The sequence below is a fragment of the Cibotium barometz genome, chromosome 20 (assembly GCF_041138505.1).
Source record: "Cibotium barometz isolate CiBa-2024 chromosome 20, ASM4113850v1, whole genome shotgun sequence".
Classification (NCBI taxonomy): domain Eukaryota; kingdom Viridiplantae; phylum Streptophyta; class Polypodiopsida; order Cyatheales; family Cibotiaceae; genus Cibotium; species Cibotium barometz.
The window spans coordinates 18,570,716-18,586,066 of NC_141065.1; the positions used below are offsets into that span (position 1 = coordinate 18,570,716).

At 46.0% G+C, this 15,351-nt stretch overlaps 1 protein-coding gene across 2 annotated transcripts in view; it reads left to right on the top strand.

The window, feature by feature from the left end:
* The first annotated feature begins 1,089 nt into the window (after positions 1-1,089).
* FIP37 (FKBP12 interacting protein 37) overlaps positions 1,090-15,351 on the top strand; it is a 94,760-nt gene continuing 80,498 nt past the window's right edge. The window contains exons 1-2 of one of the 2 annotated variants that reach the window (XM_086814533.1): positions 1,090-1,176; positions 1,294-1,345. In XM_086814533.1, coding sequence (XP_086670659.1) covers positions 1,156-1,176; positions 1,294-1,345 — 73 coding nt within the window. In that variant the 5' untranslated portion in view covers positions 1,090-1,155. Of the gene's footprint in view, positions 1,346-15,351 lie in introns of both variants that reach the window. The other variant, XM_086814532.1, reaches the window with a different exon arrangement.

Genomic DNA, 15,351 nt, shown 5'->3' on the forward strand with positions numbered 1-15,351 from the left:
AGTGAGTCTCTGTGTGTGTGTGTGTGTGTGTGTGTGTAACGAAAAAGAGAACTTTGGTTACATATGTGAGTTAATATGGACTCCATAGGCCAGTGGGCAAGGTGGAAGGCAAGCTCCTAATTGATGTAACATCAAAGCTCATTTTAAGACTTGATTTGCAATGAGATAATAGCCTTGTTTTTGCTTGTCTTATGCTTGCCGTACTTATTATTAATGCTAATCAATCCTCTTAATCAAGTATGGCTTTGACAAATTTCTGTTTTCCACGCATTCAAAGTTGTATCTATCGTATGACATCAATGATACTATTTGTTTCCTATCTTTATTAACGTGCAATTTGAGTTTACAGTTTTGTCATGTGAATATTGTGAGTGTTGTATGCATACATCGCACATTGTATCCTCCTTTTACAGCCTTGCACCATCCCTCCAACCACTCATGTCATCCTTGACATCCTTGACCTTTATGATGGTTTCCTTCTCACATTGAATTTCGATCTCTAGGCATGGTTTATATAATCTTTGAGTACACGAAGTTACAACTTTAGCGAGGTGTTTTCTTGTTGTAAGCTAGAGGTTCCTTCTTGACTTTGAATCTCGATCTCTAGGCATGGTTTAGACTTTAGGACTAGTATACAATCTTTGAGTACACGAAGTTACCACTTTAGTGACTTGTTTTCTTGTTGTATAGGTAGAGGGGAGATATAGAGATTCTCCTTCATATATTTAAGAAATTAAGAAAAAGTAAAAGTTATGAATACTATTTAATAATATATATTATTAGTAAAGCAGCTATATTTTATTATTTGAAATATTGTAATAAACAAAAAATTGATTGTATAAAATTTTCTTAATCTTTGACGGTAACAAATTCTCATATACATAATGAATTCTAATTATTATAAAATAAATTAATAATCATGTACATGGAATAGTTAGATTCATATATTATACGATGCACATTATTATTGTAATATTAACCAGACAGTTTTATATTGAGGCTCTTTTTACATTTCTTTTTTCTCCTATTAAATTAATATGTAATTCGGCTCTTTATAGAAAATTTTTATCTTCTTAAATTAATATATATTTTATACAGATACACAATTATACATTTTATATAGATACACAACACTTGGGAGGCAAGCTACAGGCAATGGCGCCGATGTTCGAAGACGTATTTTTATTTTTTATTTTTTTCCCTTTCGTGCTTCTGTGTGATCGCCATTCTTCGTTGCAAATGTTGCAAACATCAGAGCTTGATCATTTGTTTTGGTATTTGAATCCTGCGCAGGATGAGTTCGATTTCGGCGGTGATGAAGCAGAAGACCCCAAACCCGTAGGAGGTACTTCTTGACATAGCATTCTGCTTAAAAAAGAAGAAGAAAGAAAGTGCTTTTTGGTTGCTTTTTCGCAAAAAAGGGTACAAATCACTTTAATCTAGCCAGCCCTTAGTACATACACAGCTAAGTTATCAATGGTTAATATAGTTAACAAGGGCTCATTATCTTTAGCATATCACAGCAGAGAGATAGAATACACAAACTTGCTTGGTAGGGATGAATTAGGGAATGGCTTTTGGAAGGCCATTCCCGGGAACTGCGTCAGCAGCGACCCATTTCCCAAGGTGAATGGCGGACCACATCATAGGAGGCAGCTATAAGCAGAAAACTCAGCATGATGTGACAGAGGTGATGGCGATAACCGTCCCATCCTTCGTCTGATAGATCAATGCTAGGAATTCCAGGTTAGACTGCTGTGTCAACATGCTATGCTTATTCCGTCATGGTCAGGGGTGGTTAGATTCCGAATCCTGACCAAGCTTTATTTATAAGGAATCCATCTCATATTAACACAAGATGTTGACAAATCAACACTAAGAATATTACTCATATAAAAACAAATGAATTAAGGACACATCAGCAGAGAGAATGTCAAAAAATTAGAGGGCTAATCAAAACTTGACACATCAGCAGTGAGCACATAGAATGTAAAAATAAAAAACCAGAGGGCTGATCAGAACTTGACACATCCGCAAGCAGAAATAAATTCCACTCCCCCTGACCACGACAGTCGGGAAAGGACAAGAGGTGTCCTTTCCAGTTGGAACTCTTGGTGACATGGCTCTCAGCTTACGATTGATCTCCACATCACCAAGAGTTCCTCCTGGTAAAGGACACCTCTTGTTCTTTCAATCAAGCTCTTTGGACGGACTTGGTATGCATACTATTGGCCAAGAACTATGATAGTGTGGGCACGAAACATGAAAGGTTGCTACCCTAGCTTTAGGAGGATTTAAAGTCTAGAAGCCATTGAGAGAGATGCACTTCACAAGGGGAAAAATAGGGGCTGTTAATAGCCCAATAACTTTTTTTAGAGGTCTTCAAAAAAGTGTTGGGCTATTTTAGAAGTTTTTTTTTTCAAATTGCCAAAAATTTTCAATTTTTATTTAGAGTGAAGAGGGTCTAGTCTCACATGCATCACGTCTCTCCTAAAGACATGTGATCCAAGGCAATATTACTGCTTGCAAAAACTTGATTACAAAGTGATGGCATCCGTCCACCCATGTGCTCCGGGTAAGGAGCTTTGATGGCGATCTAGAGAGACTGTGGACGGAGGATGCCTTGCTTACAAGAGTGCTTGAACACAATGAACTCGAAGATTATGAAGTTCCAAATTCTCCCATATATAGTACCCCATATGGTAGGTCGGTCATTTGACCCTACCTCCGATCACGTGTATCTGTCGATGTGATATATGAACTATGAACTCTCTACAACTCGAGAACAGTGTGTCCTCGATTTGCTGGCCAACGCCTACATAATGCGGTCACTTAGTCCGCACAAGCATACATCCTACTTGGCAGAGTGCCAAGTCTACATAAGGCGTCTCCTAACCATTTGGCCACCAGCTAGTGTCTAAACTAGGAATTGTTGTGCTTGAGTGCGCACCACAACGGCTACTCCTCATAAAGGGGGCCTTACAAAATAGAGCACATCCGTCACCCGCAAAAACATCACGAGTGTGGAGCATTAAGCAAATGCTTTTCCAATAATTGTCAAGCACAAATGCTAGCTCTCAAGCTGCAAAATCGTCATATAAACCATTATAAAATCAATCATTTTTCATCCAAGGCAAAAAGCAAACCCTCCCCCCCTCCCCCCCCCCCCCAAAAAAAAAAAAAACTAAGGGACCAATTATTTTCAAGTACTTTTAGGCTTTAGCCAAGCTTCCTTAGTTGTTAGCTTCTACAAGCTAGTTGTTCCACATGTGAAGAGATGCCTAAACAAAATCTCCTACTTGGGAACAATATTCATTTTCACCTATAATACTTCTTTGAGGCACAATATCAACTTTTTGAGGGTGGTGGTCTAGTTTCAAAGGATGAATGCAAGATTGATCTTTGTGTAACATCATAGTACAAGGAGCCAAGATGCAACCAAGCAAGAGAGCTTTATGCACTCTATAGATTTAAATGAGTCCGAGAACTTAGCAACACACTAGGGGATCTATAGGGGATTCATCGTTTAGAGGTAATCAACTTTGGAGGAGAGAAATCAAGTTTTCCCAGCTTGGTTTGCACATTGACATACATCTTTCACTCACCACTATAGACACATTGCACAAGATAGTAAAAGCCAAGGTGGATGTGGGACATGAACGAGTTAACAACGGTACTTGCTCAACTCAATAGAAAATACCAAAACTACTCAGTGCATTGCTGAAACAATAAACAATGTATATTGTTCTACAGCAAGTACGACAGCTACAATCTATATGCACTAGTAGCATAAGATGGAACTCGACTTCTAGATCTTAAGATTTCCTTGAACTGGGCATCCCTTCTGTGCTTCCCTTCACAATGTGCCTTAATGGTTGATCAAAATCTTGTACCATTTGGTCTGCCCCATAACGACAAGTGGAAGCCTTTCATGCTCTGGTCACTGGGTTCATAACTGGATGACCATATCTCAAATGGAATCCTCCTTGTCGATACCTTGTCGTTGATGGCATGCTCAACAAGGGTTAGAAACTCCTGTTAAAGAGTCTAGTGCTTCTAAGTGACACCACATGTAATATGCAGCGGAAGTCTTCGTATTGGAAGATCGTGTCACACAAATTCTCACACCGTCTTCTGTATCCTGAGTTTCGTGAGTTTAGCAATCCACTTTAATACTTCAAACTTTAGAGAGATATGAGAGAGAGAGATGAGAACTGTACACCAGATTGGGTCCCAAATTACCCAGTGAAGGGCCCCCTATCCCGTTACCGAGATAGTATTTGCTTTATTACTTTAGAGAGAATGACTGTGGATTGTAGATAAACCAAACGCAAGATCTCGGAGGATCGGAAGCCTGGCTGAATTGTACACGGCTGTAGAAACACCTCAATGAACTGATCTCGAGCCTATGCACTCTTCCCAAGGGCATGAGGAAGGGCTGCACACCTGAGGCTGAGAAAGGACTGCGGTGGACCGTTCTAAGCTATGTAACTATGCTATAAATGCTTATGAATGATATGTTACCTTCACCAGATGACTGTTGCATGTATGGATGATGCACATAAGGCGGGTTACTGCTGAAGGACTGAAACGCAATGCTGGAAACTGCTGTAGATCTGCAAACGCAGGACTGGAGTGGACTGAATGGCTGCTGGTGGTGATATGTGCTCAAACGCAGAGGGTAAACTGCTGTCCTGGGACCTCGCAGGGTACTGTATGCAGGCGCCTAAGGGCTGATGGTCTGAATTGCTGCGTTTAGGGTACAGATGGACTGAACTGCTGCGTTAGAGACTGTGTAACTGCTGGCTACTGAATGGACTGCATTGCTGCGTAAGCTGCAAGGAAGGCTGAAAGCACAAACACAAGCTCCATAGGCAAGGACCAGTCTAGGCTGAAGGCGGGGAATGCTCCTGGTGCTGAGGATGAAGGCGCCTAGCTCACTGGAGACTGAATGGAAGACTAAGCCCTATGCAAGCCTATTTATACTAGATAGGGGTTGGTCAAGTTGGCTGGTCATAATTTAATGAAATTTATGTTTATAAATGACATTAAATGCCAATAAAATACCAATAAAATACCATAAAATATTGAAAAAATACCAGATAAATCCTAGTAAATTTCCTAAGGCTTCTGTGATTGTTCTAAATGATGCGCAGGCATATGAATGCACATTATGCAAAATGTAGAGTGCTTTCTGATGCAAACCCTAAGGCTTCTACTGACTCTACATGCATGAATGATTCTCTCCAAGTGGGTTAAGGGACTTGACTGATTGACTGACCTGCTAAGGCTGAGGAATAACCTACGTAGCTTGTGCCTAAATAATCCTGGACTGAGGATGTACAATGGGGTCACGGCATACGACAAATATCATCCTCCTGGGTTCTAATAATGTACAAATGTTGCACTGCTGATGATGAGCCAGTTTGTCACCATGCACTGAATGCAGAGTGCATGCGACACCACAAGCTTTTGTTCACTCTCTGGCTGTTCCATCTACGGTGAGAGGCACCTTAGTCCCTAGGCCATTGAACGAGGAATAGTAACTGAATTGCAACTTAGTCCTAGGCCATAGAATGAGGACTAGTAAGTGAACTGCAACTTAGTCCCTAGGCCATAGAACAAGGCTTTCCATGAAGCCTAAAGATCATAGGGATGAATAGTCTATCTACCATCTCATGAGCATGTGCATTTGATTTACATGGAATAAGGTGGGTCTACTTAACTAATCTCACTGCCAAGGGTGGCCAAGGCTGAAAACTGAAAGAAAATTACTAAAGCAGTTTTGGGAAGTTGTTACCGAGCTTGCTCCATAGAAGAGTGGTCTGTTCAACATCATCTAGAACTTCAGTTGGAGTTATTAAGCCATTGGAAAATGCATCTAGTTTTAGGCACCATGGGTCTGAGGTGGTGACATTGCGAGATGGTGACATTGTGAAATGAGGACAAGGCCGAGTTAGTGGACAATGGAGGTTTCCAAGAGGTTTTGTGTAGAACACTTGTGCCTATGTGCTAATGTTTTTAAAGGTGGGGCAGAATCACACATACAACACACACAATAGTCCTAAACTACTGATTTGTATTATGTACAATAGAATTGAAATTCGAGTACAAGAGAAGACCGAAACACTATGAGGACTCTAGCGATAAAGTGAATGTAGATGAATATGACGATTTTCCTATGTGCACTTATATAGGTTCTATCATTGCTAGTTGGTTTGTTTTATCACTGTCGGTGGCTGATTTGCTACATCATCACCTGCCCACGGTCTTGGTTGCTGTCCACGTGTATGTATGGGTGAGATGTCACATTCTCCCCCACTTGCATTGCAGCTGTCCTCAGCTATATGATGTTCACATAAAGTGCCCTCGTTCACATTCCGTCTTCGTTGCGTCAACACAAAGATCTTCAAAGAAACATGCGGATGACCAACTTCTGTTTGATCCAGTACTTTCCGTTTGTCCAACCATCCAAGAAAAAAACATTGCAAGCCACTGAGTATTCTTTGGTAGCTCATGGGAAGAACACCCCAAAGAAATGGCATAGCAAAATTGTGCTATCCACACTCTAGTCACTAATGCATTGACTCATTTGATCACAATACGTGCTTGCACCAACTTTAGTGCATTCTGAAGGAAGAGAAAGTAGAACCAAGAACATGTTGGAATGTGCAGCGGAAATGAGATAGAAAACTGAGAGAAGAAAAACGTAGAAGTGCTGGAGAGAGAAGTGCTATATACACTTTGCTATATACACAAGATCCGGTACTGTGGGGGGGGGGGGTGATGAAGTGGTATATATATGGGCTGGGGCTGCCAGTTGGCCAGTGGAAAACAGGCTGACAGCCCCTCTATATGCCCCATGGGCTGGTCGGCCAGCCCCAAGTTGGCCACCTCCTACAAGCCGACAGAAGAGAGGAAAAAAGAACAGCCCCCCCCCCCCCCCCCCCCCCAAACTAGAAAAAACTTGGAAAACATGGACAAAAAATGGAGACTCCTCATGTGGGCAGGCACACCACATCACTGGCCCTGACTCCCTACAGTGTAAGAAGGTACAGACAGGAGGTGATTGCTAACACCCCCTCTCAGCTCATGGATGTGGAACCTGTTAGCAGTCATCTCCTGTCTGTACATTACACCAGGGCCTCTGTTGTGGGTGTGCCCGCCCAGTTTTGGTGTTACCCCATTTTTCCTCACTTTCCATGTATTTTTCCCATTTTTTCTGGGTGTGGGAGGCATGTCGGTTGTATCAGGTGTTGGTCGACTGATCCCTTTGCTACCCGACCTACAGTGCAGCACTAGTCGACGGTTGGTTACTTGGTCGACTGGCTTATTGCTGGTCGTGAGCATCTGACTGTTGTCGGCTTGTTTTGGGCTGACCGACCTGCAGCCTAGGGCCATATAAAATGGCCCCTGTCCCCCACACTTGCCATTGTATCATTTCGGGATTTCTCTAGTGTATATATAGAGTTTATATAGCTTCTCTCTCCCTCTCTCACTTGCGTTTTGCTCTCTATAGCAGTTGTCTTCATTTCCAATGTGCATTCTGACATGGTATCAGAGCCCCAGGTGGCTTGAAGCTTGGAGAAAGTGGGACCTTGAGGGTTTGTTGATTTGAGGTGCTGATTGGAGATTGCTTGGGCTGTTCGGGACTTGGAGATCGGGTAGAAGGCGGCCATCATCGTTGGACAGCCACCTTGCATATTATTTGCAGCCTCTTCTTCTTTTTTCTCACCCACCCTCCCTTCACAAGACCTTGTGAACCCTTGAGATGGTAGACTTGCTTGAGATGGTTGAGAAGCACGTGAAGATCCCTACACTCCCCACGTTCCCGGTGGACTGACAGTTGGATGGGAACAACTACGGCATATGGAAGGTAATGATGAAGTCCGTTTTGGAGTCTTATGACTTGGTTGATTTCATTGTTGTTGGTGTTCCACGGCCGGAGTTGGAAGACGGGGAGTTGCCCTCTATACGGAAAGAACGGGAGGCTTAGGCACAATTATGGGATCGTGTCAATGTTTGCGTTCTTTCATCTTCCTAAATTGCACACCACAGGTGATTAATCATATTAAGCATATGACGCGGGCCAGAGGGATTTGGCAGCATTTGGCTTCTCTGTATAATAGGGTATCACCCATGAAGCGGATCTCCTTGGAAGTGCAGATGCAGGTGATGAATCCTGCAAAGTCGTCGACGATGCGGGAGCACATCAACAAGTTGCAGGCTCTTCAGCAGGAGGTTCTTCAGGCAGGGAAAGAGATATCTTCAAAGGACATGGCCATCACGTTGTTGTCCCATTTGCCGTCTCAGTACTCAGCATTTTACTCCTCTTTGATCATAGGCACATGACTCCTTCCCGTGAGTTCTTGGAGGATCTCAAACGGCAGTTAGGTCGAATTTTCATTTGCAACAATTCCACCATACCGATTCATAGTGACGGCAGGATGGAGATTATTCCCGATGGCTGAGGGGGGAAGCATTCCTCTCATGTTCTTTACGTCCCCGCACTTGGTTTTTATCTATTGTCAGTGCATGAGGTCTGCAAGACTGGCTTCCGGGTGGAGTTTGAGGAGCACTTTGTTGCTCTACGGGATAGAGAAAGAGGCTAGGTTGTATGGGAAGGCGGAGTGGAGAACGGTATCTACAAACTCTCAGCACTCTCCTCTCTGACAGGCACTCAGATCGGTGATTTGTGGCACTTTTGGTTCTTGAATGTGGATTTGTTGCGGCGGGCTTTCCGGGACTAGATGGTGGATGGCTTGCCAGATGTTGGCAGTAGGCAGGGACGCTGTAGTTCTTGCATTCGTGGTAAGCAGTGTTAGACATCATCCCCTACTTGGTGGCTTCCTATTTGGTGTCCTATTTTAGCCTCTAGGGCTGACCATGTTAGTATGAGGGGCTGGTCACCCCTCACTTATATTTTACCCATATTTATTCCCCATTTATGGTCCTGGGTATTTTTCCCAGTCGTGGAGGTTCTTTTGCTCCAGTCGGCTGCCTACATGTAGTAGTATATATAGCCGGCATGCCTCCCTCATATTTCACTGCTTAGCATTGCTTGCCTAGCTTGTCTAGCTGCAGTCCCTCACTTACGAGGTTCTCCCCTCTTGCTCGGGACATGTTTTCCTTTTGGTGATGATATTGAGAGCAGGTTCTCACCTGTGTTCTCACTCTCTCTCCTGTGTTGCCTCTTTCCCTTCTTCCGCTGCACATTCTATCATGGTATCAGAGTGCCGGTGATTTTCAGCAAGTCGATGTTGATGTCGGGGCATGAGATCCTAATGCCAAGCACACCACGAGGATGACCCACAAGAATCTCTCACCGGACTAGTACCAGATCCAAAACCCAGTCCAAATCCAAGTCCAAATCCAAGTTCAAATCCAACTTCAAGGAACCCTTGGCTTTTAGACAAAGTACACGAGATATGAGGAAAAGACGAAGCTTATGATGACCAGCTGTAAACTCTGCTGCCCAATTTGGAGTAGAGACAACCCTCAAAGGGTCGTTCAAAGAAGCATGAACCGATGCAGTTCCTTGTGACAAAACGATAACTGTATGGTGAGGATCTGTTGTAGCAGCTAGACGGTGCTCATCAGGTGATGGCGGCTGCAACTTTTGTCGGCGGTGCTCAGAAGGCTGGTGGTGGCAGCCAGGCAGGCAACGCACAGACAAGCGGTGCTGGCCAGTTTGTGGTGGCTTGGTGGCAACAGCGTAGGACAGCTGGCAGCTGGCAAAGGTGCACAGGCAGCAGCAGCCAGCTGATCAGGCAGAAACGAGCAGTGCGATACGGTGGCTACCTAGCTGGTCCAATACGTGGTCCCTGTCCCCATGGCTACCTGGTCCGTGTCCCCATGCCGCCTTCTACTTGTCCAGTGTCCGAGCCAAGGTTCCATCATGTGAATAGTTCTAAGAGGGCCAAATAGTTGTATCCAAGGTCAGGCGTACGAGTCCCATACACGGTCTTGGTCAGGTGTTTATTGTCTTGCACATGAAGCAGTGCCAGTCCGTACTTTGAGTCTCCCTCTCTAGAATGATGTCAGGTGTTCTGAGTGTTTGGTTTGCAACCAGATGCCAGGCATCTGGGTAGAAGCATGTAGAAGGGGGGCCAGCCCATTGGGCTACCTCAGAAAGGGGTGTTGTATCCCTGATTCGCACGGGGTAGGCCTTAGGCCACCCCAAGGACCCAAGAGGCCCATTGGCCTTGTTGGCCAGCCTTAGGAGGCTAGGGCATGCTGTCGGCCAGTGCTGTGGGGGCCTGGACAGCAAGGTGGCCAGCCTGTCAGCCAGCTTAGGAGGCATGGGCAGTCCAGTCGGCCAGCCCCAAGGCTTGGCCAGGCTGTGGGCTAGCCCATGGCGAGCCAGCCAGCATGGCTGGACAGCTTGCGTAGGCTAGACAGCCCCAGCAGTGGCTGGACAGCAGTGCACAGGGTGGCCAGAGCAGTAGTGTGAAAAGGCGCCTGAAAAAGGGCATTTAAATGCATTAAGAACAGGTCATGAAGGCTGACTGCTGTTAGAGCAAACTGACCAGCATCAGTAGGGGCTATAAGTAGCCAAGCATAGAATTCAGTCATGCATCTGAACATTTACAAAGGGTTGCTGTCTTCCAAGGGCCAGGACAGCCAAGGGGAGTGCTGCAGCCAAGTTGAAGGTGAAAGGTCAAGAACAGATCATCAGATCTACAGATTTACGTTATTGTACATCATTCTAGTAAAGCATATACACCATTCGTGGTGGGGGCCCTACAGATGGTATTCGGGACCTAATACCTATGCGGGATATTTTAGGGTGATATGAGAGCTGGACACTTTTTGTTTTGGGATCAAATATGACATTTCAGCTCTTATTACTTTGTTTGATTTTTATTTGGACATGATGTAACCTTTTGGTCTTATAGGTCATTTTGGCCTTTTGTAGACGTTAATACAACTCTCCCGAGAAAGATGGACAGCTTCTATACATGAAGCTAGGCTATAGGGAAGAGGACCCTCTCCCCTTCACCAAAGCATGGAGAGCCGGGAAAGACTCAACACGCAAGCGAGCCCTCATCCTACAGTTTGCAGGAGAGACGGAGAGGGTCACCTTCGTGAGGAAGAGGGCCATACTACGAGGCTTAGAGGGAGCTCCTATTTTCTTGGATGATGATCTCACGAGGTTGCAGCTAGAGCATAGGAGAGCTTGCATGCCACGAGTCTTACACGCGAGGAGAGAAGGCAAGAAGGCCTTCTATCGAGATGGTCGGGTCATCATTGATGGCCGGCCCATGGATTAGCGGTTTGGGGCCTATGGGACACAGACCAGGCCATTGACAGAGATACACATGGCAGTATGGAACTGTAATGGTTCACTATGGGTGCAGTTTGGACGACTGGAGCATGTTATGGTGGGGAGAGACATCATACTTCTGACTGAGACACATCAGAGCCCAGAGAGAGGGCTACCTCGAGTAGAGGGATTCCAGTGGGAGTCAGCATACAGGAGGACCACATGCCAGGGTACCTCGAGAGGGTCGGGAGGAGTAGCAGTTCTATTCAGATGGGAGCTATAGGGGAGACTGAGAGTGGTAGCATAGGATCCAGAGGCCAGATACATGTGGATCAGCTTACAGCTCTCACAGGACAGGGTTATATACATAGCCCTATGTTACTTTTCTCCATCAGGATCCTCCTATGTCATTACAGAGGAGATGCCACAGGAGGAGGAGACAGGAGCCTCGCCATACACTTGTCTGTTAGAGGAGATTATGCATTATTCTACACTAGGGGAAGTATTTCTTACGGGTGACTTCAATGCCCACACACAGAGCAGACAGTGTGAGGTGTATGACTATGATGACATGGAGATCCTCCACCCTGTGGATCCAGAGGAGATAGGGGCTAGTCGGGTATTAGAGGACACTGGACCAGATAGAGGACATAATGGGGACCACTTACTAGAGTTGGGAGCCAGGCATCGTCTCGTTATTTATAACGGGATGCTACAGTGGCCGGGATCAGGAGGGCTGACATGCTTCCCACATGGAGGTCATACACGGACCGGAGGCACGGTGGTAGACTACATTATGGGGTCTTTGGAGGCATCACAGCTTGTCACCTCGTTCTCCATCCCACCTCGTCCTATTGGGGCAGATCATACATACTTGGCATTTTCACTAGCCGGATCACCAGTATCACCAGGCCCCCACATATCGACGCCACACACTACCATCTACTTCACACATGACATGGCAGACATATACATTGGCAGAGTAGAGGATGGGCTCCTACTCATGGATCCCCTGGCACCTATGGATACCATTACAGCCCAGCTGGCATCACTCCTACACACGGCTGCATTACAGAGCTTCCCACATCGTGTCCACTCAGGAGAGCCTACGAGATCTAGGACTATGCCCCAGAATAGATGGTATGATGACGAGTGCAGAGCCCTATACTCACGGCTCCGCATACAGAGAGTCTTGGGAGCCATCACAGAGTAGGAGTCGAGGAGAGAGATGAGGAGACTTACTCGCCGCAAAAGGCGGGCCTTCGCAGAGATACAGGAGCTAGAGATAGCCCTATCTCATGGCGCCACTTCATAGAGCCCCGGACACCGACACCCGTTGGCAGACCCACAGACATGGCACACATATGCAGAGGGCCTATACCACGCTCCACAGCAGCCACCTATACCTCAGCCACAGGAGCCTCGACCTACCACAGCTAGCTTCTTTACTCACTCGATGGTAAAGGAAGCTATCCGCCACCTACAGCATGGACGGGCCGTCGACCATATGGGTCTACAGGGTGAGCATCTCATATATGCAGTAGATTCTTTGGCTCCTTTTCTTGCACATCTGTTTAACAGAGCACTAGCAGAGGGTTTGCCTGCGGAGTGGATGGTGCACACCATTGTGCCGATCCACAAAACAGGGGATATGCTTGATCCGAGCAACTACAGGACGGTTATGGTTGGCCACGTGTTGGCCAAACTCTATGGTGCAGTGTTGGAGCAAGAGCTTAGCTTATATGCTGAGCGAGCAGGTTTACGCTCATCAGGGCAGGCAGGGTTCAGGAGAGCTTTCTCTACCACTGACCATGTATTCACTTTGAGATGTATGATTGATCAGGCCAGAGTGAGGAAGAGAAAGCTCTATTGCTACTTTGTGGATTTCCGCAAGGCATTTGACACAGTACCAGGAGAGACGCTCTTTCAGCGCCTGCAGTCTCTTGGCATACCAGCAGATATGACATGGGGGATCTATGCATTATATGAGCAGGTTTTTGGGCGAGTCAGATGCCCAGGAGGTATGTCCGAGACTATTGCTAGCATCATTGGTGTGAAGCAAGGATGCCCACTTTCTACCACGCTATTCGGGTTATACATTGATGAGGTGGCTGGCTTCATTACACGGGGAGGCGGAGATGAAGTTGATTTAGCAGGTACCTCAGTACATATTATGCTTTATGCTGATGATATTGTATTAGTGTCTGAGTCTTCAGGAGGTCTACAACAACATCTACATGCACTCGATGATTTTTGCACACAGAGGGGTCTTACTGTGAACCTTGGGAAAACCAAGGTTATGGTCTTTCATACATCGAGACAGGACAGTAGTCAGCTGACATTCACTCTCGCAGGACGCCAGGTGGAGGTGGTGACATCATACGTGAACCTAGGGGTTACCTTCTCTGCAGCAACCACGCGCTTCACCATGGGTTCAGCAGCCAGAGCTAGATTGACACGGGGATATGCAGCATTGGCTATGCTAGAGAGACAGTGCCACCAGGCGCATTTTCAGGAGCCCCGGACGAAGGGGTGGCTATTTGACACATTAGTCACACCGGCACTGATGTATGGAGCAGCGGTATGGGCGCCAGGCCTTGCTACCCATTGGTGGACACAGATAGAGAGACCACAGGTCCTCATGATGGCACGCATGATACGCAACAAACCGTCAGTACCTCAGACATTATCCGAGCAGAGTTTGCTGCGCCTCCTATGATGGTAGAGGCCATATTCCAGACTATATGCCTGCCAGACAGATTCAGAGAGATGCCACAGGACAGATTGTCATACAGAGCTTTTGAGGCATCTAGACAGCTGGCTGAGGCAGGAGACAGAGGATTATGGTATGCACAGGTCACACATTGGTTCTCACAGCATGGCCTAGACATGGATCATCTACCACCATTCCAGTATGACAGGGATGCACCACATATCCGTCTCTCTCATAGTGAGAGGAACAGAGTATTGAGATAGGACCTATGGCAGCTCTATACACGAGAGACATGGATATCGCCTGCACAGCCTCTTCCACCGAAGATGGTATACTACAGAGATCACTTCATGAGTATCACTGATGATGGATTTATAGAGAGGCCTAGATACATGGAGGGCTTTTTACCACACGGCTCCCGAGTAGCTATTGGTCAGCTTAGAGTCTCATCACATCGATTGGAGATCGAGATTGGCAGAGCAGCACGGATCCCCCGAGAGGAGAGGGTATGCAGATTGTGCAGAGAGGAGGTGGAGAGTGAAGAGCATTATGTATGCAAATACAGAGCATATACAGCCATCAGAGAGAGATATCCCATTTTATTTAGAGAGCCACATTCCCTACGCCAGATCTTTGAGGCAGCAGACCAGCGCATACTGGGGAGATTCCTTCTAGACATACAGCGTCACAGAGAGACATCATTACAGGCTTAGACAGCTCCAGAGGGGGGACGACAGACACAGATTACTACATTTTTTCAGAGATCCACCCCACTCCTAGCCCCTACACAGCAGGGAATTACTCTATAGAGAGCAGAGACACTCAGAGCCCGAGGAGACACTCTCTCTCTTTCTTTGTCTTTGTTGGTGATTTGTAGGGCTGAAAGAAGATACATAGAGCTTCTCCACATGTCACAATGGTATTAGAGCTTTGCCTTTTGGTGAAGAAATTCAGCCAAGAAAAAAAAGAAAGAAATTTCTTTTTCGCTTGTGTGGTTGGTTTATAGACGCCGATAGCACTCTCCATTCGGGTGTGACTCATGTCTCTTGAAGAGTAGTTGGTTTATAGCCTCCTGAAGCGACCGAAAACGTCTCCCACACACATTTGGATGGTTTATTTGCGGTCAGAGGAAAACTTGAGCACTCCCACTATCACGAACTCTAACGATGAGAGAAAACACCACACCCCTGAAGAAATGGTTTCTTTCTACAATGACCGCATCAAGAAGCCAAGCTCCCATTTGAGAAATGCAAGCCATGTTGCAGGAATTTATGTGTGTCATGACGCAACAAGAAAACCAAATGCTCGAGTACAAGGCTATGATTCAGGCCTTGGAGAAGCGGCCACCTTTTCAGGACAATTCACCCCCCAT